The sequence below is a fragment of the Aedes albopictus genome, chromosome 2 (genome assembly GCF_035046485.1).
Source record: "Aedes albopictus strain Foshan chromosome 2, AalbF5, whole genome shotgun sequence".
NCBI lineage: Eukaryota > Metazoa > Arthropoda > Insecta > Diptera > Culicidae > Aedes > Aedes albopictus.
Window position 1 is genome coordinate 415,670,396 of NC_085137.1, and position 27,992 is coordinate 415,698,387.

Genomic DNA, 27,992 nt, shown 5'->3' on the forward strand with positions numbered 1-27,992 from the left:
TGTGGAATCTGCATGCGGTATCTTCCAACAAAACAAAATGGAACAGCAAAGTTTTAAACATCGAAGATTCCCTCCAAAAAGTTACTTACTTTGTAACAAGTGATTTTTTTTTCATAATATAATAAAGGGCACAATTCCCGGCACAATTACTTAATCTGCTGATGGTTTTAATTTTTATTCCAAACGTTTTTAAAACGGTTGAAATGCTGATAGAAGAAGAAGAAGAAGAAACTGGTTATTTTTAAACATTTCAGTCGGTTTATTTGACAGCTTTCGGTTACATTATTATAAACCGTATTTCGGTATATCGTATTTGGACTACCGATTTTCATCGGTATGTTTGACAGATCGATGTCAAATGAAGTCTACCGGATGCTCGGTTGTTATTGTTTGAACCGAGCGGGTAACCGAGCGTTCAGCAGATAAAAACTCGGTTCAAATTCAACCGAGTTCGGTACAATTTTTTAAGTGTGTGGAGAAAATTTTTTGTTCGGGGTGAACTGTCACTTTATCGATTGAACTGTCATTCTAGCCCCGAAAATTAAACTGTTTTGTTTATTTAACCATCAAAACAAAGGAATTGGAACGCAATAAAATCACCTAATACTCAGAAAAATGAGCTCTTTCGATTAGGCTAAATAAAATGGCAATATTTAATTCACTAAACAACCCAATTTGCAAAATTTTACTGATTTCGTGAGTTTTGCATTATTTTTATTGTTCGGAATGTTGTTCATTGCGAGGTTCATTGTTCGGAATTTTTGACACACGAAAATCGATTTTTCTCCTAAACCGTGTGTCGGAGGAACGTCGGGCACAGTGCGCTGAATAGGCCGGGTCCGCTGTCCAGCGCACTACGTCCGACGTTAGCCCGCATAGAGAAACACAATTTGTAATAAGCTCCAAACAGTATGTCTCCTCTTTCTTGTAATGTTACTGTACCACAATCAGGTACTATTCTGTTGAATACTATGAAACTTGAAGCATTCAACTATTAGAAACGTTGTAAGTAACGCATACCTATTTGTAACAGTAAGTTATACAGTGCAGGAATCATCAAATATTATAGCGATGAAAACTTGTGAGACATGGTGTTAATATGGAATAGCCATTTCTCAAATGGTTTGTGATTATATTTGCGCAACACACTTATACATGTGCATATCACAATATGCCACTTAAATTCAACAGTCTACCAAATTGTTGCACATATCGGTATTTGTGAAGACAAAACATTTCAGTTTGCAGTTTTCTAGAAAAAAAAAATGAAACCTTTCGTGACAGCGAAAAACCCAACTAAAAAGTTGCTGCAGCAAACGAGTTAGAGTGTTTGGAGCGGTCTGGATTAGAAGAGGTAAGTTTTGCATGATCATTTTCTTTTTGGTGGTATGACTCAACGGATATTAATTATATTGCAGAATTCGTGAACTTTCTTCAGCAACAAGAGGGCGGCTGCGAGGGATTCCGCAAAAGGGAGGTTAGAAGGACCCCTTTTGATGTATGCTGAAAATGGTATGGAATCCGCTCCCATCCGGAGGAAGGCCCCGGTGCTTGTTATGACCAATTCAAGACCAACAATTGAAAAGGCATCATCTACATAGCGTAAACGAACACGTTTCTATTGAGTTAGGGCCTTCTGGGATCCACCCACACGCATATCACCACCATTAACAGAAAACTTGATGTTTGCGCTTTCTGTTAGTGGTGGTGAGGTGTGTGGGTGGAAAGGCCCCAAGTCGATAGAAACAAGTTTGTTTACAAAATGTTAATGCGGCCTTTTCAATTGTTGGTCTTGAATTGGCTGCTTTATCTGTGTTGAGATCACGCCTTTGACATGCCTATATCAATAACATGGAGTGACAGTTCAGACATCAGGGGCATGCCCGGGATCCTATATAAAAATCAGTTTGAACTTCGTATGGGAAGGATTTGTCGAATCACCATTCGATGCATTTTGTACTGTATATTGTTCGTGCAGTTGAAAATCGGAATTTTTGACACGCGAAAAGCGATTTTCCTCCTAAACCGTGGGCTCGTTCAAATATTACGTAACGCAAAAGGGGGGGGGTCTAGCTGTGTTAGCTGTGACTGTGTTACGCTTCATACAAAATTTCAAATTTTCCCTTACAAAAGTTGTTACGTGGGGGAGGGGGTCTGACATCGTCAAATTTTGCGTTACGTTATATTTGAATGAACTTCGTGTGTCGGACGTACGTCGGGCACAGTGCGCTGGATAGAGGGCCGGGTCCGTTGTCCAGCGCACTACGTCCGACGTCCTACGTCCTACGTCTCGTATGGATTTTGAGAAAATTCGACTGTCGGGTGTGGGGAAACTTCGGGTTTCAACCGCGACGACAATAATTATTGTCATTTCTACCGCACCGTCTTTTTGCGTGAGATTTTGCAAGACGATAAGTTTGTTTTTCAGCTTTCAGGCATTTCAGCCTTTTGTCGCAAAACCGACCCAAAGAAGCTGTCAACATATGTCGCGCGTTTCGTTAACGAACTGCCGAACAAAACAAAACAGCATTAAAAACAAAAGGTCGCTTCCGATCGCACGTGTTGCAGTTGCGTCCGTTGTGTAAATAGTTTACGAGAATAAATTTTTCAAATTTGCTTGCATTATACAATATGGAAACTAGCGTAGACCTGGGATTCCTGGAACCGTGTGAAGAGTGGCTACTAGCCAACAAGTTTTTCCGCAGCAAAGTCGGCGGAAAGCCAGCTTGGCTGGAACTGAAGAACATCCCTACCCCGAAGGATTTGCTTTGTGATGAATGTGGCGAGCCGTGTGTGTTTCTTTGCCAGGTGAGTTGCTCATGTTTTTAAAAATCTATTTAGACATTCCTGGTTTTTACGCTCTGTAACGTCCGTAGGTTTATGCTCCTTTGGAAGAACAGGAACGGTGTTTCCATCGGATGCTGTACTTGTTCGTATGTTTGAAAGCCAGCTGCTATCAGCCCAATCAAAACAAGTAAGAATTCTCATTATTTGACCTGCTGACCTCAAAAATTGATGTCTTCCTATTTTTAAACGTAGAAACATCAAGGTACTTCGTAGTCAGTTACCACGTAAAAACGCCTTTTACGATTTTAACCCTCCAAATGAGGACCAACGCTCGGAAGCGGTCGCATCGCCGGTGCCACTCTGTGCAGTGTGTGGCTGTCGGGGTCCCCAGCAGTGCTCCAAATGCAAGAAAGTGAACTACTGCGGGGTCGTCCATCAGCGCATAGACTGGAAGCAAAGCCACAAGGCGGCATGTGGGACAGCGACGGGTGATGGTAGCCAGTGTTCTACCATTCTGTTTCCTCAGTTCGAAATCGTTACGGAACCGGAGGAAATCGTAAGGCACTATTCCATTTCAATTGTGGAATTTTTACTTAACTGAAGTTTATTACTTTTCTCAGGAATCAACTAAAAAGCTCTCCGAGGAAGAGAACGTCAAGAAGCAGATGGAGGAATACGACAAACTGGTCAAGGAAGGGAAAATCGGAGAGCTTAGTGAGGTATCCGAGAGTGAAATGGACACCTATGCTGAACAGGTGGAGGATAAGCACTTTGATAAGTTCAAGAAACGAGTGGCATTCGATCCGGATCAGGTATTGTTCTGCCCTGATTAGAAACTTATTGGCCTGTAATATTTTCAATAATATAATTTGTCTAGGTGTTACGATATGATAGGAAAGGAAATCCGCTGTGGCTGTCGCCGGTTGAGCCGACTGAAATACCCAATTGTGAACTTTGTGGAAGTGCTCGAGTGTTCGAGTTCCAGGTAAGTGCTAGATAAGAGAAAGAGGTCAGATCTTTTTATCAACTGACCCCGTCAAAATATGTAAATAGGTAAGAAGTAGGTTTACTCGGCATATCCAACTGAAAGTTCTTGACATTTTTGAATATAGATGGGCCTTATTATGAGTGTCACTTCACGGTGAAAATCGATCACGGTGACACATTGCGAATCCACGGTGAAAAAGTTGTGGGTTAATCAAATGGGAATCACTTTCACCGTCCTTATTACCGGTGTCACTTTTTTGTTTTCACCGTGAAGTGACACTCGTAATCAGGCCCGATGTCTCAAGTGATAAATTAGTCGCCTGATAGGAAATGAACGTTATTGAACGTGCGGGTGGCTTTTTGGCAATTTACAGTCATCTGATCTGTGAAAGCGACTTTCCACGGCGTGAATGTAATAATTTATACTTAACTCGTGGAGAGTAGCTTTCATAGCTCTCTCACGGCTTTGCTATGCGTGTGCGACCCTTACGAAATTCGTCAATTTTTTTTAATAAAACTACAATAGTCCGTGTTTTGATAGCACGCTTCTGAACTAAATAGTAGCAAGTGAGCATAACTCTGCAAGTGAGTATTCCCAATACTGGTCTCAGGAAGGTTCTACATATACTCAGAGGCGTTTCGGGACTTTCACCAAGGTTTCAAAGGGATTTCCGTTGGATTGAAGAGCAGTGTTTCTCAAACATCCTCAAACATGAGTCCTTTAAACGTCGGTTTTCGATAGCATGCTTCTGAACTGAGATAGCCAGTGAGTATGACTCTTTGCAAGCGAATATTTCCGTCGCTGTTGAAGGAACGCTCCTGAAATGCTTTGGAATGCTTCTGCTACTTCCTGAGATCCCTAGAATATCCTGGAACGCTCTTGCAACCTCCAGAAATCCATTGAAACCGCCGGAAACCTCCTGTAACGCCCCTTTGGAAATTCCCTGGAACGTCCATACTACTCCAGAAACCCCATTAAACACCCCTGGAATTCATCTAAAAGCGCTTGAAATCCTTTGAAACGACTTTGGTCCTTCTTAAACTCCCCAAAATCTCCCCCCGAGAAACCCCCGGAACAACGCTGGAACGCTCTGAAACCACTTGAAACACCCTGAAACGTTTTTAAAATCTCCGGGAATACCCCTGAAATCTCTCGAAGCGTCCCTGCAGCGCCCTTGAACATCCCTGAACCGCCCTATGGAACACTCCTGAAACCTCTTGAAATCCCCTGGAACGCCGCTTAAATCCCCTGGAATGCCCCTGGGGACCTGAAACGTTTCTGAAATCGTCTGGAACAGCACTGAAGCCTCTTGAAAACTCCTCGAATTATTATTATTATTATTAGCTTTATTAGGGAGATTTTCAGCCCGAGGCTGGTTCATCTCCAAAGGACTCCTCGAATGCTACCGATACCTTATGAAACACTCCCTGGAACTCCCTGGAGTGCAGCTGGTACGCTGAACCCCTTGAAACTTCCTGAGACCATTTGGAATACCTCTGGTAGTGGAACGCCCCTGAAATCGAAAAAAAAGTCATACTAACAGTTTAGGTGAGGTTAGGTAACGCCAGTATTCAGCAATTGGGCCATGGTTGAATAATGAAAATATGGTATAAAAGAGTTATTTATGCAACAAGGTACAAAATAATGTTTTTTTCAGCACGAGCCGTACATTTATCCATCGAGCCTTGCGTTTCTTTTGGTACAATTGGAAAGCATTGTCTCAAACAAAATCGGTGACGCATTCGGAGCTTGATGAACGCCACTCGTACTGCTCGTTCTAGCGGCTCGAGGTCAGTCTTCGTCCACTTTACCGTCCCAAAGCTGCAGGTCAACAAGGGCACAAGAAACGTGTTGATCGCCTTAACTCTTTGGAGCCGAAAGGGTCATATATGCCCACAACATAGAAACGGCTGTTTCTATTCACCCATTAAATAAAACAGAATATTGTCTTCGGTAAAGTTGTTGCTAATTGAGTCCTCTATTAAGGAAAAACGGGAATATTTGTATTTGGGACTTCATTGATAACCTAGAACATCCTGAACACCTTGAAATTTGGAAAAACGAAATAATTGACATTCCAGTTGTTCTACATACAGCTGAACTTGGTGGTGGGTTACATTTATATGTATTCATTAGGCTTTCGTCAAGAATATCAAAAGGTGTTTTATATTCTGGGATGCTCTAGGTGTTCCAAACTGTCCTATAGTGAAGTCCTTCAAATCTATAAGAATAATTTTATGTACTTTCGCCACTAAAAATAGCATTGCATAACCTACTGGGATCCGTTAAGCTCTTGACATCTACTATGTCATTTATAGACACTATAGGGATATTCCAGGTCAGCCAAACTACCTTGGAGTTCAGAATTTTTGGTCTACACTGGTAACAGTAGCCATATATGTTATACTGAATAACGTTGAATAATCAACCGCAGTTACTAGAGCAATCTGAAGTCTACTAGCTTATTATAAACCTTTGGGACATTCAGGTTCCTCCATACTGTTCTATAATGCAGTCCTTTAAATCTACAAGAATAATTATATGTGTTTTCGCCATTAATAATAGTATTGCATAACCTGCTGGGATCCGTGAAGCTCTTGAAATCCCAAATGTCATTTAGAGACACTACAGGTATATTCTAGGTCAGTCAAACTACCTTGGAGTTCAGGACTTCAGGTCTACACTCGTTACAACAGCCATATCTGCTATACTGAGTAACGTTGCAATATTTATCCGTGGTTACTGGTCCAATCTGAACTCTACTAGCTTATTATAAACCTTTGGGACATTCAGGTTCGTCCACTGGTTTATAATGAAGCCCTTCAAATCTACTATAAAAACTTAATAATGTGTTTTCACCATAAATAATAGTATAGCATAATCTGCTGAGCTCCGTGAAGCTTTTGAAATCTCAAATGTCATTTAGAGTCACTATGGGAATATTCTAGGTCAGCCAAACTATCTTTAAGTTCAGAACTTCAGGTCTACACTCGTAACATCAGCTATATCTGACATACTGAGTAACGTTTCACAGTCAATCGCGGTGACTGAACCATCCTGAAGTCTACTAGCTTATTATGAACCTTTGGGACATTGAGGGTCGTCCAAACTATCCTGAAGTTTAGCTCTTGATAGTAACGGTAGTTATTCTCACAATTAGTTTTAAACTGTAAACTGTAATCCGCCTGGCATATCATGAGTTATTCCAGATCAAAAACAATACTCCGGAGATCATAGCTTCAGATATATACTTGTGATAATAACTTTTGCCACTACGTTAAGTAGTGTTTCATAATCCACTGTGTTTATGTATTTAAAGTATTTAGAGGAACAATAAACGTTGTTATATATTTTTGAGATATTATGGGCTTACTTATTGGTATAAAGCATGATTGATAAAAACAACCACTGTAACTTTCAGAAGACTTACTTCAGGTAATGATAGATGACAAATCGTAGTTTTTTTTACGAAAGAAGTTACCGTTAACCCATAGACTTCAGGATCTTAGCTCAATAATCTGATACTGTCTATTGAACTTCCAGAAGGCTTATTGGACATATCGTAGCTTTGTATAATGAAAGAAGTTACCGTTACACCCAGACACTTTAGGATCTAAACTCAAGAACAGTTTGAATGACCTATGATATTCCGACTGATCTGATACTGTCTATTGAACTTTCAGAAGACTTACTGGATATGATCAGGGCCGGAATTTAGGGGGGGGGGTGCGGGTGGGCCATGGCCCTGGGCCCCCACATTTTAGGGGCCCCCACAAAATCTTAGTTCAAATGGGGAGCGAGAATAAAGTAGTGCTAGAAACATCATGATTTTATTTTTATCACAAGTACTTCTACTCTCAAGATATGTGTGTGAAATATAGTGCTTCAAATTAGAAAAAAGCATATAGGTATCCGCCTTTTTATAAAATTTCAAACTTCTCTGAAAGTTGTTAAGATGTTCATGGTTCGAATGATCATCTTCACCTGAATTCTGGATGAAATCTTGAACTCTATGAAATAGAAACAGACAGTCAAAAAATTTCTGCTGAAAATTCGTCTAGTTTTTTGTCGAATATTATTGGTATTGCTTTTAAACATTTCCTACATAGTCCTTTGAATATTTGCAAGTGTTTCTATCAGAATAAAGACACATTCTCAGAGTTTCAGAGTTTGATTCCGCTTACCAAACTTATAAATTATTCAAACCGATTCCTAGAATTGTTGAAACATTTCTTTGAAGGTACTAGTAAGAATTTTAGTCGCATTTTTTTTTTTGCAAAGATCTGGTCCGATTTTCTTCAATATGATTAAATTCATGACGAATTTTTCTTCCTGACTTGAATGTGTAATTTAGGGCGAACTCTTAACAAATCCATAGGTTCCTTACAAAAATTACAGTAGATAATTGGGGAGAAATTCTTGAAAGATCCTGAAATATTTAAAGTTTTGCAACCAGTTTTTGTTTAAATTGGCTAAAAACTCGTCCGCCAAAGATTATTAAGAAATTTTACTTATAATTTTATTCAAAATTAAACAGAAATTCCACCAGGAACTCATTATGGATTTTGGATGAAATTTCTTCAGCAGCTTTTAGTAGAATTTCCGCCTACCACTATGGATTTTTTGCCTCTTGAAGTTTCACAAAGAGTTCTTAACAATTATTTTGCGCGTGCACCAGAAACTCCTCTCGAAGTCGCGTTAGAAATGCTTATGCTTAAGGCGAAACTGGAAGCATTTCCTCACTTTTTGGTGTTTGATTTTTTATTAAATAACGAAGCAATATTTTCAAAATCGATTTTCGTGCACATGTAGAGTATGGATCAAGGTATCTTCTGAATTTTTTTTTGTAGTGAAACATGTTTTTCGTTTTTGCAGAAACCATTTTTGAACAAAATTTCGCAAAAAATGGTTTCTGCAAAAATGGAAAACATTTTCCACCTCAAAAAAAATTCAGAAGATACCTTGATCCATACTCTACATGTGCACGAAAACCGATTTTGAAAATATTGGTTCGTTATTTAATAAAAAATCAAAAATCGAAAAACTGAGAAAATGCTTCCAGTTTCGCCTTAAGTGCCTTGGTAAGCAACTCTATAGATTTCATCAATGATTCCGCAAGAAATTTTATTTAGAGCTTTTGCAATAACAACGGCCCCAAAGATAGCGCTGTAAGTTTTATTTGAAATTTATCGAAAATGTCTCTTATAAAATCTATTTATAAATTTCTTAAAGGACTTTCTCATGAATCGACTTGATCAATGGAATCTACTGCTATGAACACTCACGGATAAAGCGTTATTTACTTGATAAAATTTGTTTTACTGTCGTCTTCAGACTAAATTTTCATATCTGGATTTCTAGATTGCCTTTGTTCTAGTTACGCTAATTAACCCTCTAATACCCAATACCGCCTTTAGACGGGGTATAGTTTGAGCATTTTTGTAATTTTTGTTTCGTGGAAAATCAATTTTTTTATATTTTTGGCTGATATTTAGGACTGTTCTGTATATCTCAAAATGATTTTTGGTGTACTTTAAAACGTATTTACATTTTTTAAAAATCATTGAAAAAATGATGTTTTAGTCACCTTTTAGAAGTCATTGTTTATTTTGTATTGAATCGCTACAATTAACATATTTTAAATTTTTCCCAAATCATTCTATCCTTGTTTAATAGTTTAAGGGAATCGAATACACTCTAAAATTATTTTCCTTAAAATTACACGGAAAATAAAATTTTCTGTGAAAAAAATTTAAAATAATAATATTTCAACAATAATCACAAAATCTCAAAATGTTTTCATCTCAATAAATCCGTTCCCCAAATTGGCTTCCACGAAAAATATAAAAGTGTGGGGATGTTGAAAAATAAAAATTAGAAAAATCAAAAACTGGAATTCATGAAATCGAGAATTAAAAAGAATCATCTTCCAAAACATGTTTAAATCGATTTTAGATGACGAAAAATGATATTAAGATCAAAATCAAAAATTTGGGTATTAGAGGGTTAAGCTAGATTAATTTCTCCAATAACAACCCTAATTATTGGAATAATTTTCTGGATTTTTCTACAATGAAATGTTGGGGGCCTCCACAACACTGTGGCCCCGGGCCCCCATATTTGTAAATCCGGCACTGGATATGATAGATTGCATATCATAAGCTTTGTGTAATGAAAGAAGTTACCGTTACACTCGTAGACTTAAGGACCTAAACTCAAGAATAGTTTGGATGACCTAGGATAAAACATATTCTGGTTAATATTCTACCGTTTTTATGCTATTGACTACTGTTGTGGTGGAATCTTTCCTTCGATACGAACCAACTACACCTATTGATAGCACTTACTTTAAGGACAGACTTGTTAAAATCCCAATATGGCCGCCACAATGGTCGACTTTGGTACCTACTCACGATTTTGAGGGCACAAATCTCTTCGTAAACAAAACCAGCGCACCTGAGCTTCTTATTCTAAGCTTATTACAAGTGAGCAAGAACAGAATAATAAAATGCATTGTTGTTTGAAGCTTGCTTTTTAAGATTAGTGCGTCTGAAGTTTTGATGCACTGTTGAACCGGGATTTCAAGACGTTTGTCCTTAAGCAGCTTCAATGCTGTAATAAATACTTTATTTTATAAAACTATTTTATATTATAAACTAAACTTACACTTTAGTGCAGGATTCTATCATCGAAAGGTTACAATTCCCACTTCACTACCTTTTCAAATAAACTTCTTATCTCAAACCTTTCTATACATTCTTTGTCCAGTTCAGTGTGGCCAATTTCACTGAACTTAAGCATAACAGACCCCCAAAACTACAGAAAAACGTAGGAGAAAATCCATAATAGGGTAGGACGGGGCAAGATGGCCACCCGGGGCAAGATGAGCACCCCTCTGTTTTACTACTTTTATGATGAATTTTGCCCAAACAAGTTCATAATCCGTTAGAATAATGTTTATCCTGTTTGTAAACCTGATATAAGGTACTTGTTAATGAACGAATTAAAAAATATCGTCAAATTAGTCAATAGCATGGATTTTTGGCATTTTCTTATAAGAAATCATCAGAATAAAATAAGGTTTTTATGTCAGAATCAAATTTTTACCATAATTCTTGTTATCAGCCAATATTACTAGCTTACTGCAAAGCATTTTAATTTATATTAGAAAATATTTTCTAAAAACTAACATTAAAATTTATTCAATTTTAGTTATTTACCTATAGTGGGGCAAGATGAGCACCCCTGAGGGGAGTATAGAAAATATTTTGAAATTATTGGATTCCACTCAATAGTGCCGAACATAGGTTTCCGTAACCTCTGCAACTATCTGGTTGCGTAAATTCCTTAAAATAAGCAACTTAATAATCGTTTATTGTTCTTCGGGTCATTTTGTATAAAGTTTTATAAAACCGCATTTTTTTTTCAATAATCGAAAAAAATTATAATTATAGAACGTGATACTATAGCTATAAACAAGGTTCACTATATCAATCACTGTATGGCCAATTTATTGTTAAAATATTGGGATTTTAATGAAGTGCTCTTCTCGCCCCGTAGGGGTGCTCGTCTTGCCCCGTAGCATGTTCGAACTAACCGTAAAACATCTTTTTTGTTTAGTCAAACAAATCATCCTTATTGTGAATTTTGAACCCTCCCATGTTTATGGGTGATAGAAAACATGATATAGAAAAGAACTATTGAGACGTACTTTGAAAAAATGCGTTAACTTTCAATAAACTCAACGAGATTCTTAGGGTGCTCATCTTGCCCCGCCCTACCCTAACGCTTGGAATTATTCCGGCTTCAAAGGGTTAACCAGTTGAATGAAAACTGACACGATGCAAGAACTTGTCCTGCAGCTCCTTCTTGATCGCTGTGTGGCGAATACCTCTAAAGTTGAAGAAAGTTTGGACGCTTCGCCTTCAACCATATTCTGAATCTCCTACTGTTCGTTAATGCGGAGTGTTTCATTGGATGAGTGCTCTTCTGAGGGGGTTCATTGCAAAGTAGACCCATAGCGGACTAAAGGTATCGCCTTGAAAATATTCTCCTCCTGATGGTGACAGTTCTGGACCGCAACACAGCTATTCCATCGGTAATTTGTAGGGAAGTACTCCACATCCCCATCGCGTGCTGCATTAGCCTGATGACGTTCACGTCTACCTTGTACAGCTGCAGACCTTGAGAAAGCACGACTGCGGTACTGAGTTATATACCTTCTTGTAGTCGATGTACGGCATGCGCAGGTTCCTCTGTTTCTCGGTGCCTTGACCCACGATTGCAACCTTGCGTGTTTTTGCAACACCCTTTTGGTTCCTCAATAATCACGTTGTTGGCATCGCAGTGGTCTTATGTAAGCTTCTCACTTACCGCTTACCGACGACAGCACCTTGTACAGGCTCGGGAGGCACGTATTGGTGTATACTTTGCTGGATCAACTGTGTTTTGGTCCTTCGGCAGAAGATAAGTCATACCCCTCTGGTAGCTGCGTGGGGTCTAAAAGTATTCCGTGGTTTAACTGGTCGCCTCCGTATATCCTCGCGCGGTGACTACGACCGCGGTCAAGTCACCCACTCCATTATTGTAGCTCTTCTTCTGCCAGCCACATCCCATCGTCGCTGTGCTGGACAGGGTTTTCCCGTAGATTGGTCCAGAACTCCAATCCCCGGAAGGCCTTGTCCATAATCAGACTTGTCGTTTTATAGGTGTCGAGGATCTCAGTAATGTTGACTTCTGTGGGATCTCGGAGTTCTTCGGGTTGCATTATTTCAGCAACAAAACGAAGAAGCCTCGTTGATCGATTCCCCTGTTTATACTGTGTCAATTGACTAGTATTGGCTCGCGATGTGGTAATCTGGTACTCCAAACGTCGTATCCACGCGGGTTTTTGTGTGCTGGAGTGTGTGTGTGACCTTTACCGTCTCCTTGCGGGCGCGTCCACAATCCCCGAACCTGTACAACAGCCACCGCTGCTATAAACTGTAGATTCTGTACGGCCTCCAAGTACTGTGGCAAAGTATTTTGAACGAAGCTTTCAGCCAAGGGCTGGTTCGCCTCAAATATCTGACTGTATTTCTAATTTGATTTATGAGTAATTAGTACATGAAGACGCTCTGCGAAAAAGCTGGAAAAAATGTTAGTAAATCTATTAACTAGTATTAATAAACTATAAACTAGTAATGAATGAATATGACAAAACTGATAGGCAATACTCTCCAATACTTCTTGTAGACAGATCAATAGATTCGTTTGTAACAGTTCCTGTAGGAATTATGACAGCATACCTCGTGTAATTTTTCTTGTGTTAAATTTTCCTCAGAAGTTCGGGAAAAATGTCTGACAGAATTCCTAGCAAAAATCTTGAAGATCGCTTTACCAGAATACACGAACAAACAAAATTTTTCGGGAGAAAATCTAATAATCCAATCTAATAACCTAAGTTCTAGAAGGATTAGCTGAAAGAATTGCTAGTAAAACTTCTGGCGATGCTCTCAAAACTGTCTGATGAATCTGTTAAAATTATTTCCCATAAACTGCCTAAAACATCCTCATGTTTTTTAAGAAATTTAAATCGAATAATTTAGGTAGGCCTTCTGAAAGTATTGCTAAGAAATACCTGAGAAAGTATCGTACGAATCTCTGACAATTTAGAAAGAACTTTGAAATCAAGCAATCAAACACCATATGTAACAAAATCCATGAACGAAGAAAATTGATGTTGGAATTCGCTGTGCCCAAAATCCAAACTTCTTGAAATACAAATATGGCTGAGTCTATGAGGACATTCTGATGCTTGACAATATTTAAATTACTACCACAAATAGAAACTATGATATGTTCCAAACGAACATGCGATAATTATCTCTGTTTTGTTTACTATTATTCATAGATAATGCCCCAGTTGCTGAACAGTTTGAAAAATGAAAACATTGACTGGGGAACTTTAGCCGTTTTCACGTGTGAGCAAAGTTGTTCCACCCTCGACAACTCGTATGCCAAGGAGTACGTCTACAAACAGGATGTCATCAGTACGGACCCACCAAAGGCGCTAGAAGAAACCAGCTCCTAGGTAATACGTGTAACTTTACCATTTATTTATATACTCTGTATAATAAACAAATCCCTGCGCCTTGTATCCTCCCATCGAGGATACAAGCTCATCAATGATTAAACTGGTTAAATGCATGCTCTGGAAGACGGTTATTGCCGAAAGAACGACCTTGTGTTTTCGAAACGGTTCAGAAGCCTTCTTAGGCTTTCTCCTCGTTCTTCATGAAATCGTACACGACGGAGAAGTCCTTGTTGGCCAGTCCCTTGGCCATCAGGGTGCGGTAGATCTGATGCGTGAGAGCTCCCAACGGGATCGGCGTGTTGGAGGTGGTGGCCACGGCGGAAGCAATTCCCAGATCCTTGGTGATGAGTCCGGTGGCGAATCCTCCGGCGTAACCCTTGCCAGCGGGGGCATTGGGGAGCACTCCGGGCACGGGGTTGTTGATCTCGGAGGCCCAGCTGCGGCCGGTGGAGGCGTTGATGATGTCGCTGAATACCTTGGGGTCCAAGCCGAGTCTGTCGGGGGGAAAACATAAAGTTATTAACTCTCAATCGTACAGTTGTAAAATTTGTAGGAAATTGTGCCTTTTAAAAATTCGAAAATTACAACAATCACCAAGATTTAGTTCTCAAAGAATCTAAAAACATCAAAATTTGTGAAAATGGACTTGTATAGATGTAATCTCAGGCATAATTTCCACAAATTTGGGACTAATCTCACCTGATAGCCAGGTTCATGCACTCAGCCAGACCGCACATCGAGATACCGAGCATCATGTTGTTGCACACCTTGGCGGCCTGTCCCATACCGTAGCTACCGCAGTGGGTGATCTTCTTGCCCATGCCCTCCAGCAGTCCCTTGACGCGTTCGTACTCGTCCGGGGTTCCACCGACCATGAAGGTCAGAGTGGCGTTCTGGGCTCCGGGGACACCACCGGATACCGGGGCATCGACGAAGGTAGCACCGGCAGCCTGGACCTTCTTCTGGACGGCCTTGGCCACATTGGGATCGATGGTACTGGAGTCAACGAAAAAGGTACTGGTGTTCACTCCGCCAGCCAGGATGGTGTCGTAGGTGTTGGCCACAATATCGTTGTTTGGCAGCATGGTGACGACAAAGTCCGAAGCCTTAGCCAGTTCGGACACATTGTCGTACGTGACGGCACCCTTGGCCTTCAGGTTATCCTTGGCTTCCTTGGAAATGTCGAACACGTGCAGCTTGTGGCCCTGCAAAATAGAAATTGAGAAAATGTTTTAAATGCTCATTAAACGTTATGTTCATCACTGATAGGTATATAAAAACATTTTGCAATATCATTGATAATGCGAAATAATTAAAATTTCTCATGTTTAATAATTATAAAACAATCCGAAATCCTTATTCAATGTGATTCTTTAAAGAGACCTTCTAATGATTGATTACTATATGGTTTTTGCTGGTATTACTACAGGAAATCATGCTGAGGTTTATGCTGGGGATTTGCTGCTGAAATTGCTTCAGAAGTTGCTGCCAGCATTCTTCCAGGGTTTTATCCAAAATTCCTGTTCTGAACTCTTCAGGAATTCGTGGTAGAATTTCTCCAGATATTCTTGCTGTATTTCCTCTGCTAATTTCAGCTAGAATTCACCCAGCAATTTCTGCTGGTGTTTTTCCAGGAATTTTTCCTGAGATTTTTATAAGAATCCTTTGAGATATGTTCCTGATAATTTTCCAGGCATTCCTTTAATGGTACTTCCAGAAGTTTTTCTTGGGATTCCTCTTGAAATGTTTGCTGGTATTCCTGCAGGATTTTTTACAGGGACTCCTCTGGGAATGTATTTAGGAAATGTTGTGGTGTTTTCTCTAATAATTCCTCCTAGAATTACTGCTTGGGTGCCAGGAATTTAGATACGGATATCCTACGGGTTCTTTGAGAATGTGCTCTTGTGATTCTCTCACGAATTCCAGTTGAGATATCTCCAGAAATTCCACCGGGGATGCATTGAAGGATTTCTCGGGATGCCTCCAGCTATTTGGCCAAAAATTAATCAAACAATTTATTTTAGGGAATTGCTTCAGTATTCCCCTATAGGACTTTCTTGAGAGTTCCTCTCCTCTTGAGTTACTCTAAGACTTCTTCGTGGTATTCCTATAAGATCTCTGGCTATTGTCAGGAATTTACATTGTGACTTCTCCTAGAATTTCTTGCTGGGAATTTCCCGGAGTTGAAGCTAGAATTTTCCATGCTTTTTTCTGGGATTCCTCCACGAAATGCTCAAAAAATTCCCTCAGAACTTTTTCAAGGAATTTCAACTGAATTTTTCCAACGATTTCAATGGGAGAATGATTTTTCAGGGAATTCACTTAATTTATCCGGAAACTCCTCTAGAAGCTTTTACAGAAATTGTTTACGGGATGTCTGCAGGATTTTTTGTACGGTTTTGTCCAGTAGCTCCTCGGCTAAATTCTCCACGAATTCTTAAAGGGATTCCTCCAGAAATTTCAGCTGAAATTCCATGAAGGATTTCTCCAGTTGGGATTTTTTGAGATTTGTTCGAGCCCGTATGAAGTTGATTATCAATATTAACTTATTTTTCTCGATCAGCCTAGGCAGATCAGTCTTTCTAGCGATTGTCTCAATTGGCTAAGAATAATACTATGAACCACCTGTTCCGGTGGTAAGAGTCCACTAACAGGCGCTAATTCATGGTGTTATGCGGCTATATGCTTAACGTGCCTAGGAATGAATGGCTAAGGGCCGATTTCTTCACCTCGGCTTAACCGGTAAGCCAGGCTTACCCATACAGTTAAACCTGGCTTAACGCTTAAGCCAGGGTGAAGAAATCGGCCCTATAGGCACTTAAACTCCAAATTTGATCTCGGTAAAAGCGAATAACGAACTCAATCGGTAAAGGTTATTTTAACTGAAATATCGTTAAAATTTGACAGTTCTTCGAAAATAACTTGCCAAAAATGACGAAATTCGGCAATTTACGTTCATTACTGATTATCGGCAAACTGTTTTGCCACAGCAATCGGCAAACTAATCATGTTGCTGAAATTCGGTAAAGCGCATCTGTCAAAAATGAAAACGAAACGCGTTGCCGGCTGCCATCTTCAAAAAAGGATTTTTCACTTTCATCGCTGGAATAGTTCTCATAAGTAAAGTAATTGAATTTGTTTAAAGCTAATGATGTGTATGCTTCTACTGTTAATATTTGTTAATAAATGGATGCCTCTCCTAATTTTCTTTCAGTTCGTTCAGCGCTGCAGGACGGAGTGCCGGATTACAGCTTCAAATGCGCCTGTTTTTTTTTGCTTACGGAGGAGTCAACAAACCTACAGCAAAATGGTCCGTATCAAGCAATCCGCACGAAAAACCACCGGAGAAAAGGCTTTCCGTTAGCAGCTGGCAACAAAGGCCGCCCGCAAAAGTGCTCCCTCGACCGACGGAGTGAAGTAGCCGCATCGTTACCGGCCGGGAACGGTAGCTCTGCGACCGTCGCTACCAAAAGTCCACCGAGATGCTGATCCGGCAGTTGCAGTTCCAGCACTTGTGTGAAAATGCGCAGGTTTTGATGGGCATGCGTTTCCAAAATGCCTTTATTACCTTGCAGCGAAGCGTACTTGGTCGGATTGTTTGAGGACACCATCTTTGCGCGATCCACGCCAAACGCGTCACCATCTAACTGGCCCGGGGCCCGGTGCATCCGTGACGAGCGTGCTCAAGGAGGAGTAGGAGGAAGTGTGGAATTATGTTTTTGTTTTTAACAATGAGTTGAAGAAACGATACAAAGCGAGAAGGTCCTTCTCAGTTTTATGTCCTTCAAAAGAAGAATAATAAAGATGTTGACTAGTCCAAGGCTTGTGCAGTCTCTGCTGTGTGGTCCAATGACCACCCGTATTTATACTACCTTAGGTAGACATAATGAATCATACCTAGACATTTAGGTACCGTCATGAATAGTAGTTAATGTAGGTAGATATCCTATGCACACAACCATTAGGTAGACACTACAGTCCTTTCCCCTTTAGAAAACTTCAAAAAATAACATTCATCACCAAAATTATGATAGCACAAATAAACTGACGAGTCCGTCACTTTCAAAGAACATATCTTTTCGCTAACAAAACTACAAAAAGACGATTTTGCTATCCCTACATCGGCAACTTTACCAAAGAAAGTACAAATAACATAAATCCATTCACCAAAACATAACATATGACAATTCCGCCACAAAAGAACAATTTCGTTCACCACAAAAAATTTCGTTATTACCAAAACAAAAAGACAATTTCGTCAATGCAACATCGGCCAAATAAGAACATTCTGTTCACAACATAATGACAATTCTATCATAAAAGAACAATTCTGTTCTCCACAAAAATAACAACTTGTTATAACAACAATCTGAAAAAGGAAAAAATCTCGGGAATAACTCAAAAGAAATTACACGTTCCTTGATCCTCGTCGCCACTTTTATGTCCTTCAAAAGAAGAATAATAAAGATGTTGACTAGTCCAAGGCTTGTGCAGTCTCTGCTGTGTGGTCCAATGACCACCCGTATTTATACTACCTTAGGTAGACATAATGAATCATACCTAGACATTTAGGTACCGTCATGAATAGTAGTTAATGTAGGTAGATATCCTATGCACACAACCATTAGGTAGACACTACACTCAGAACCAGAGATTTCAACAAAAAAAAAAACATTCCGTTGTATATTTTTTTCGTAATATGCTTGCGAGAATAAAATTGGTAACCTAATTATAGTTTTTCTTTCATTTTACTTCTTCTTATTATCAAGCATGAAAGGAAATAAACATTTACTGAATTTCGGTAATAACGTATGCCGAAATTTTCGGCAATGCATTACCGAACCACTCGTCTAAGTTTGACAGTTGATATTTGTCAAGTTTGCAGACTGGTCGGCAATTTGAACTTTTACCGAGATTTTTACCGAGCTCTCAGCTGTTGGATTCTCGGCGATTTGTTTTGCCGGCCTCGGCAAATTAAATTAAGTGTGTAAGGGGTCTAACAAAAACCTAACCGCTAACGGACATTTTAGAGTACAAGGGCGCTCTCCACAGTATTTTGCCTTTACCGAGCTAACCGGAGCAATGGTGCAGTGGACATTGTGTTCCTCCGAGACAATTAGCTGCCCTTCTTTAGTGTCAAACTTGAGGCTAAATAAGTGCGGGATTATAAAGATGTTGATTAGTTTAAATTTCCACCTACATATGGTTTCGCAGTATGCGATTTACACGGTGTATTCTGTGTATCCTCGCCTTTGGCGTTTTCCAATCGATACCGAATTGGTTTTATTGCTGCTGTGACTGTAAAGAATTTAATCTAACCTAGTTTGGGTAGTGGCTACGGTTAGGATAGCTCAGATCAATCTACAGCATAAAAGAACAGCGACAATCAATCTTTGCAGACCAATGCAAAACTGGTACAGCCTAAGTGGCCTTGGTCCAAGAACCTTACTTTCGTAAGGGGAATTTCTATCTAGGAAACCTTGTGAACCCGGTGTTTGCTACTTTCAGTAAACATGAATTGGCAAACGCGCGTGTCATGCCTCGAGCCTGTGTGCTTGTCAACAACGCAATTGATGCTACACTCGTCTCTGAATTAACCACCAGAGATGTATATGCTATCACAATTGACGTATCTGTTGGAAATCTCAACAGGAAATACGTCTAATGTTCGGTTTATTTCTGTTAATGATGAACCATCCCTTACGGATGGTTTCTAACAAATCATCGCATACTGCACTTGAAAAGGCCTTCCGCTAATTGTTGACAGTGATGCTAATTCTCACCATAGCATCTGGGGCAGCTAAGACATCAATTTGAGAGGCTTCAGTTTGATGGAATACTTAAGTAGTACAGATCTTGGATTACTCAACATAAGAAACTGCCCAACCTTTATGGTATCTGCTAGGTGAGGCATAACGCTTTGCTCTAGTAGAATTAGTCACGAGCTGATCAATTGGCATGCATCAGATGAAGAATCTTTATCTGACAATCGCTACATCTTTTTTGAACACTTAAATGTTACTTCGCAAACTTTGTATTTCAGGGATCTCCGGTCAACCAAATGGGATCTCTTTACCGATTTGGTTGCAGCTAAATTCCATGGATACTCACCATCCATTGACACTCCAAGTAATTTAGATGATGCCGTTGATACTACAACGACCTTCATCATGGAAGCTTTTGAAGAAGCTTGTCCTCTGCGGTTTGTGAAGACAACAAGAGGAACCCCTTGGTAGAGCTCTGATCTGGCGAAGCTCAGGAATCAATGAAGAAAGAGCTGGGACAGACGACGTTCCGCTGGGTCGGAGGCTTTCAGGTCGGCTCGCAAGACCTACAAGAAAGCTCTCCGGTCTGCTGAACGATCCGGCTGGAAAAACCTTTGTACAAATGTTTCCAGTCTGAGTGAAGTCAGTCGGTTAAATAAAAATTTTTGCGAAATCTAAGGATTTCCGAGTGAACGAACTTCGTTTGCCAAATGGCGATCTGACTTCCTCTGATGAGGAAGTTCTGGAATGCTTATTCAGCACACACTTCCCTGGATGTAATATCTGTAATAGATGTAATATCTTCGGGTGAACCTGATGTGTTTTCTTGTAGTGACGATTCCCTGGCTTCGGCTCGGAGTATTGTAACTATAGAATCGATCGAGTGGGCACTTAATAGCATTGCTCCTTTCAAATCTCCTGGGGCAGATGGGATTTTTCCTATTTTGCTTCAGAAGGGATTTGATAAATTCAAACATGTTTTGAAAAAAATACTTGTTTTCAGTTTTGCTACAGGGTATATTCCCAAATCTGGCGGGATATTACTGTGAAGTTTATTCCGAAAGTGGGTCGTGCGTCGTATGAAGAAGCAAAGAGTTTCAGACCTATCAGTTTGACCTCTTCTTCTGAAATGCTTAGAACGCATTGTGGATCATCACATCCGTGATGTTCGTCTGGCCAACGTGCCTCTCCATGTGAACCAACTTGCTTACGAAGTCCACTGTGACTCTTTCACACAAGGTTGTTTACGATATCGAGAAAGCATTCGCTCAAAAGCAATCTTGTTTGGGTGTTTTCTTAGATATCGAGGGTGCCTTTGACAATGTGCCTTCCGATGCCATATTGGAAGCCGCACGGAGTCATGGTATATCTCCAATGATTTCCAATTGGATTCATCAAATGCTCAAAAACCGATATCTCTTCTCGACATTGCGTCTAGCAGGGATTAGGAAATTGAGTGTTTGTGGATGCCCCCAAGGGGGAGTCTCGCAGCAGATACGCTATTGATGCAACTCAATAAAAGCGGTTTTCCTACTAATGGTTTTGCCGACGACTACCTAGCATTGTTAGTTGGTATGTGTATCACAATCCTTTTAGACCTGATGTAAAGCGCCATTCAAGTAGTTGAGGGTTGGTGTCGCCAACCCTCGACTAGGTTAATCCGAGTAAAACATCTATTGTTCTTTTTGCGGAAAGGCGAAGCCGTAATGGCGTTCGACCTTTGCGTCTCTTTGATTCTGAAATCGATGTGACTGAACAGGTAGAGTACGTTGGAGTCATTCTTGATTCCAAGCTTTCCTGGACACCTCACATTGAGTTCAGAATCAAGAAAGCTTGTATGGCCCTCGGGCAATGCCGGCGAACCTTTGGTACAACTTGGGGTCTAAAACCCAAGTATATCAAATGGATTTACACAACTGTCCAATATTGGCTTATGAATGTCTTGTGTGGTAGCAAAAGGGCGAAGCGAGAACGGTTCAATCAAAATTAGGCCATCTCCAAAGGATGTGATTAATGGCGATGTCTGGAGCATTCTCTTCAACTCCCACGGCAGCGCTCGAAGTTCTCTTTGAAGTTTCCCCACTACACATTCATTTCAAAAAAGAAGCACTTCCTTGCACTTACCGCCTATGGGTACTTGGTTTACTAGAGGAAACTCCTGTGAACCGCAGTTCAATACACACCTCGTTGTTTCCACTTTTGGTAAATTGGTTGCTTTTGCGTTGTTGAGATAATTTCAAATTCTGAATCTGCATGCAAAACTGAGCCGAAATCCAGATTTTCATGAATTTTGGTGCCCGGGAACCTATTTAAAAATCAGTTTGAAGTTTGTATGGGAACGATTTGTCGAATCACCCCTCGACGCATTTTGTACTGGGCGGAGCTGTCAAGCTGGTGCCTAGCTGTCAAAAGGTGATTTCGAAACATCTCTTCGAAATTGATTTTAGGTACCAAAATAATGCTCTAAAAATCTGAAAAAAAAATCATAGTGGTTCAAAAAAAGGTGCTCTTTCGTATAAAATCAAAAAAATCAATACATTTTTCTTAATTTAAAAACCCAATTGGGACAAAGTTGTCCTTGCTCCAAGTGATCTTACAATTGCTTGCTATTTTCCATATAAGATTGATTGATTGATTTGTCTTTATTAAAGAGACTTTCAAACCTTGGCTGGTTCGTCTCTATCCTAAACATTCCATATAGGACATTTTCCACGAAGTTCCCTTCCAGGGAAGAGTGGACATCTGGTTATATGGAGATACGTATTTCAGACGGCATCGTATGTTACACTGATGGCTCCCTTCTCGAAGGTCGAGCAGGTGCTGATGTTTATTCTCTTGAGCTAAGGCTTCATCAGTCTTATTCACTTGGTAGATACTGCACCGTTTTTCAGGCCGAAATCTTTGCTCTCATGTAAGAAGTGCGATCAGCACTTCAGCAACACGTAATGGGCAAAGTATTATACTTCTGTTCAGATATCCAGTCTGCTATTCAACTACTTGCTTCGGTCAACTCTAGGTCGAATAGTTATCGCTTGTCAAACTCAAATCGAGGAACTGAATTCAACAAATTCTGTTAAACAAGCACGGGTACCTAGCCATTCTTCCATCGCTGGAAATGAATTGGCTGATGAGCTAGTTAGCTCGCACTAGAGTATCACATGACTTCATTATCCCTGAGCTAGCTATTCCGGTATCGAAGTGTAGGGTAGAGATTCACACCTGGGCTGCCACTCAGCACAAACAATACTGGAATAGTGTGGAGTCATGTCGTCAAACAAAAATTGTATTGCACTGGGTCAAGGCCAAGTAGAATTACAGCATGCTGGTCAAAGCATTGACTGGGCACTGCCGACTCAGCTATCACATGGCGAATATTCAGCAAGCTGATTCATGTGTATGACGTACCTGTGACCCCGATTATTGAACCGAGTATCATTTGATATGTGACGGTTCAGTTTTTGCGCAACTGCGTTTCTGTATACTCGGTAAACACTTACTAAGTGAAACTGACTTCAGAAACCTGAACATTCAGGACGTTCTGTTATTCTTGACCAGCTGTGATAAAGAGCTATAGGCTCTCTTTACACTTTATGCGTTATAGCAGTGCCCTTTTCAGGGCGTTGTTTCAACGTATTGTGATACGTTTATGCGATAGTGCCCTCTTCTAGGGTGATGATCCTATGAGCCATTTTACGAGACGTTTCGGATCAGCTGATCGCTCATTTCATGAATGAAAATTTGACAGGAGGTTGCGCCCAAGCCCGTGAGTGTTAATATCAATATCAACACTGTTGTCGTTTCGTAAAATAGACTATTCCCCTACCTGTCCTTCACCCCATCCCATCCTTTATTCTCTTTTCTTTCCTCCTCAGGTAAAGATGATGAATAGGCTCGTGTTCATGGTGATGGCACAAATTTCCCAAATGGAGGAGAACGTGCCTCTGGAGTCAACCTACACATACCTGATAGATGTTAAATAAATGATAAAGCATTTGCGAATCACTTTATTGTAATATCACAGACAAACAGACGTAACTCTTAAAGGAAATTCATCAAAATCTTTTGCCCGGTGTCTTTTTCATGAGCACACTGCCACCTGTTGGTATAACCGCGCGAGACATTGTCAGCCATGGTGGATTTCGATTTGACGTTGACACGCACACTACTACACGAATCGCCTGTAATTCTCGTTTGCATCATTGAGCAACGTGTACACTGGCAAACGTCAAAGCGATCGAACACTAGCGCCTCTGGTGGAAGGATCGCGCAAATCAAGTGAAATTTGAACTGATCGTTAAATGCATGTGCCAAGCCGTTTTGAAGAGTGTTACGTCTGTTTGTCTGTGGTAATATGCTGCAGTAGTTGAAATAATTGTATTCTTAGCAATGCTGTACTAAACGTAGCTACACTGTTGCCCAATTTAAGAATTCTTAAGAATAATTATTCAGATTAAAGCACTATAGTATAGCATAGCTAGACTGGGTCAACAAAGTCGATTTTTCGGAACAAAGCTTTTTCGATTCATTTTAGCGTCCAAAGCAACTGTGCAAAATTTGGGAGCGATTGGTTGCTTCCCCGTATTCCGCCTAGCGATTGAAATTTGTATGGAATTTAGTATGGGAAAACATGCTTTTTTGCATTTTTCTCCCTCCCCCTGGATATTCAATCTAGACGCGATGGGAGGGCTTAACCCATTAGCATTTTAGCGCCAGTTTATTCTCCACTGCTTGGACTTTGAGCTAGATATATCTGGTTCACGAGTTGATCGCAAGTGAAGGAATCGGCCGTAAGTGCTAATGGGAACCAAAGGAGTATCCGTAGTGCATTTATCACAAGTTATAATTCAGCTTGCATAGACCTAATCTTTGCATTCTTTAAATTTTCTCAAATTTAACAATAATTGTTGAATTTAACGTAACGCAAGAGTGGGTAGGGGAGGTCTCTGCGTTACACTCATCATTCATCACTTGAATTCGAAAGTACACAGGACAGGGGACGCTAGGATAAGTTGACTTACAGCCTTACAGATTAGGTAACGTTAACAATTAAATTTATTACCTTTAGAAAATTCTGGACCCTAATCAGTCAAAACTGCTGATTTTAGAAATGAGTTTATATTTGTATTTCTTATTTTTATAGGTTTTGTAGGGATGAATATATAGAAGTTGACAAATAATCTTAATCATTTTAATTTTTGAAAAAAGTTATAACGTACGGATTGCCCGGTAGTGCTTAACATTTAACATGTAAAGGAATAATATCAGTAATAAAATCTCAATTTTTGGCCTAAGTTACCAGGCGAATAACTTTTTTCACAAGCGTCGGATCACTTTGCGGTCTTCGGCAAAGTTTTTCGGTATATCCTAGGCAATACTTTAACGTCACTAGTTACATGGTATTAGACAAAAGAATTCAACTTATGAGTGAAATGCAAAAAAGAACGTTTTCCCATACTAACTTCCATACAAATTTGAATCGCAATGCGGAATACGGAGACGCAACCATTCGCTCCCAAATTTTGCACAGTTGTTTTGGACGCTAATATAGATTAAAAAAGCTTTGTTCCGGGTTGATGCGATCAAATTGAAGATTTCTCCATACAACGTTGACCCACTCTACTATAGGTACACATTCGATGTTTAGAGATTGATTAACGTGATCAATCAAAAACTTGTTACGTGAAGGCTTATTCACATTCATAAGCAGGATATTTGGGTACAACGGTTCAAACGCGTGGAGAAAATGCCAGCTGATGTTGGGAGTGGTAAATAGGCTTGCTTTTCTAACAACAACGTCTAGATCAAGGTCGTCCGACTATCGTTCATTCATCGTGTGACGCGTGATAGGGACCAGTGTTTCTCAACTAGTTGAAAACCTCTTGATAGGTAATCAGATTGCCGTTGGTAGGTACTTTTTGATTCTTATTCTTGACGCATTTTCACAGTCCACCTGAGAGCTTCCTCTTCCAATCATCATTTTGCAGGCACGAAGATACTCTAAGCCCAAGGATGACAAGGAAATTTTCTTTTAGACAAGTTCCTGGACCGACCGAGAATCGGACCCGTTATCCTCAGCTTGGTTTTGCTGAATACCGCATGACCCGGTTATACTTGAAAAGTTGCTTTATCAAATTAAAATGCGTAAAGTCATCTTTGTTTTGTGCAGTTTGAGAAACACTGATCTAGGAAAAATAAAAACGCACAAGTCGGCTGTTGACAAGCAAAGAAGAAAACAAAATCTCCACGGCTAGCCTTCGGGATTTATTTTTAAAAAATCCCAAACGAAAAATCTACCATCATTATCACTAGGCAAGGTAGAAGCATACACAGGAACTAGGAAGGAGATAGAATGCCGGGGTGGAGCAAATGCAAAACATCACCCCACCACAACACTAATTCAATTTCTGCGACGACGACATCGACCTCGGTGATGACGACGACAACGGTGGAATCATGTGGAAACCACAATCGCCGGCGCACGTCAATTTACGTAATGAATTTGATAATTCTGGAAGGCTCGTGCAAGTGTGTGTATCAGGCGAAAAAGCGAACGTTCGTTCAGGTTCAAGCCCACTGACGTGCCCTCGCGACTGATCGCTAGAAAGCCGGTTTCATCTAATCTCATAAGGATAGAAGGAAGAAGAAGGACTGGCTTCTACTTCAGAAGATCAATGACTTTGTAGAACATTGTCAGAATACTAGATTGCACTGGCCAATACGATGCTACTAAGTCACTTATGTTATCAACAAGGCTTAATTTACGGTCCATTATATAATCATTTCAACTGTTTCCAAGGCCATATGTTATGGAACACATCTTCCCTACTCCTACTGATCAATACATGTGTAACTGGGAGAAATACATCCAACTCCGTTTGAAAAATAGCTGCGTCAAACGACGGTCGAGCAAGATCATTCGCACATATTCTTCCGAAATTTTAATCAAGTCACCGGTCCATATCGGTTACGCAACAGCCCCCAAAAAAACTCACCTTGGCCATGAGATTGCTGGCCATGGGTCCGCCCATGTTGCCCAGCCCAATGAAGCCGACGTTCTTGGGACCGCTGCAGAAGGACCTGGCCAGCAGGTCGGAGATCACGGTGGCCTGCTTCAGGCTGTTGGAGAATGCCATCACTCGGAAAGCCATTTTGCACTGCCTCTGGATATATTAATTGATATCACTTGCTAATACTTTCAGGAAATTTATGAAACCGAATACCACTGTTCCTTCTGTGGGTCACCGGACGACTGCCAAACTCGTTGAACGATATTTGCAGACTGAGGCGACCTATAAAAACTAACCGGCGAACGCTGCTACACTCTCGAAGTCGTCGATCAGCAATAACAAATGCGTTGCTTGTATGTACAGAAGAGGAGGATCGGCTGCGCCTGTCGCCGTGCACGCTGAGAACACATACAACCAGCTCCGAACTAACTCGTGCGATGTGCTGATGTTTTAGGAAACGAAACACAGTTCAGGGGAATGATAAGAATATTTTGTATTTATTTTTGCCAACTTTCGGCCTTTGAAAGTATATGTGTAATTCACACGCGTAGGTTCTGATGTTGTCGAGTTGAAGTTCGACGTTGAATTAACTGGCGATACAGAACGGAAGGTGTTGATAAACCTGGAATGTTATCCTTGCTCGCTAATAGCTGATGGATGTGTCAACAATGACGATTCGCTTCATTGAATTGTATGAACAAATTCACAGCTTTGAGCGTGAATAGGAGGACCATCTGGAAAATATTGCGTTTTTGAATAGTGCAAGATAAGATACTAGTGTATCTGTGATGAAACTTTAAATAGATTAGAATGTCCGCATTAAATACAGTATTGCGTTTTAGTAGCTTCTTCAAAAATAAATATTGATTTGCTTATAATTTCTCTTATGTACTTTATTTTAACGAAATTCATTTATAACTCTAGAACATTGAACATGTCTGGTAACCAACTGTATTTCATCAAAAATCTTTGATTTATTGAACAATTTAACGGAGATCTGTAGCATATATAATTTATGCTGAAAGCCACCGTGCGCTTTCTTAATGTTTTCATTTTATTTTGGTGGAGACGCACGGTAATTGTTACCAACTCTATATCACAGGGTGCCACAGATCTACATACTTACATACGCGGTTCCACCAGCAGTGACTTTCAACCTCCTTATATGATGCAGGGTATCTTCTTTTGACCGATTGAATAAAATTATGCATTTAAAATGAGCAAGATAATACTTGGCCATATTTCTTCTTCTTCTTTGCGTAACGACGTTCCCACTGGGACAAAGCCTGCTTCTCAGCCAACTTCCACAGGGGTAATTCTCGCTGAGACCGGCCCACTATTTTTACACCTTGGCTTCAAAAATGTTTAAG

General features: G+C 40.1%; 3 protein-coding genes across 3 annotated transcripts in view; 1 reads left to right on the plus strand and 2 right to left on the minus strand.

Moving 5' to 3' along the window:
- LOC109426813 (WD repeat, SAM and U-box domain-containing protein 1) overlaps positions 1-27,992 on the minus strand; it is a 398,043-nt gene that overhangs the window by 239,339 nt on the left and 130,712 nt on the right. The gene's annotated exons all lie outside the window — the stretch shown is intronic.
- LOC109426814 (programmed cell death protein 2) lies at positions 2,530-13,963 on the plus strand. The gene is made up of 6 exons (XM_019702351.3): positions 2,530-2,808; positions 2,877-2,974; positions 3,040-3,343; positions 3,408-3,599; positions 3,665-3,772; positions 13,668-13,963. Exons 1-6 carry the CDS (start codon positions 2,632-2,634, stop codon positions 13,845-13,847), a joined length of 1,059 nt encoding a protein of 352 aa, XP_019557896.3. The 5' UTR covers positions 2,530-2,631; the 3' UTR covers positions 13,848-13,963.
- Positions 13,852-27,176, minus strand: LOC109426815 (probable 3-hydroxyisobutyrate dehydrogenase, mitochondrial). Its single transcript, XM_062853508.1, has 3 exons — positions 26,608-27,176; positions 14,550-15,055; positions 13,852-14,344 (listed from the first exon to the last, which is right to left on the minus strand). Exons 1-3 carry the CDS (start codon positions 26,761-26,763, stop codon positions 14,029-14,031), a joined length of 978 nt encoding a protein of 325 aa, XP_062709492.1. The 5' UTR covers positions 26,764-27,176; the 3' UTR covers positions 13,852-14,028.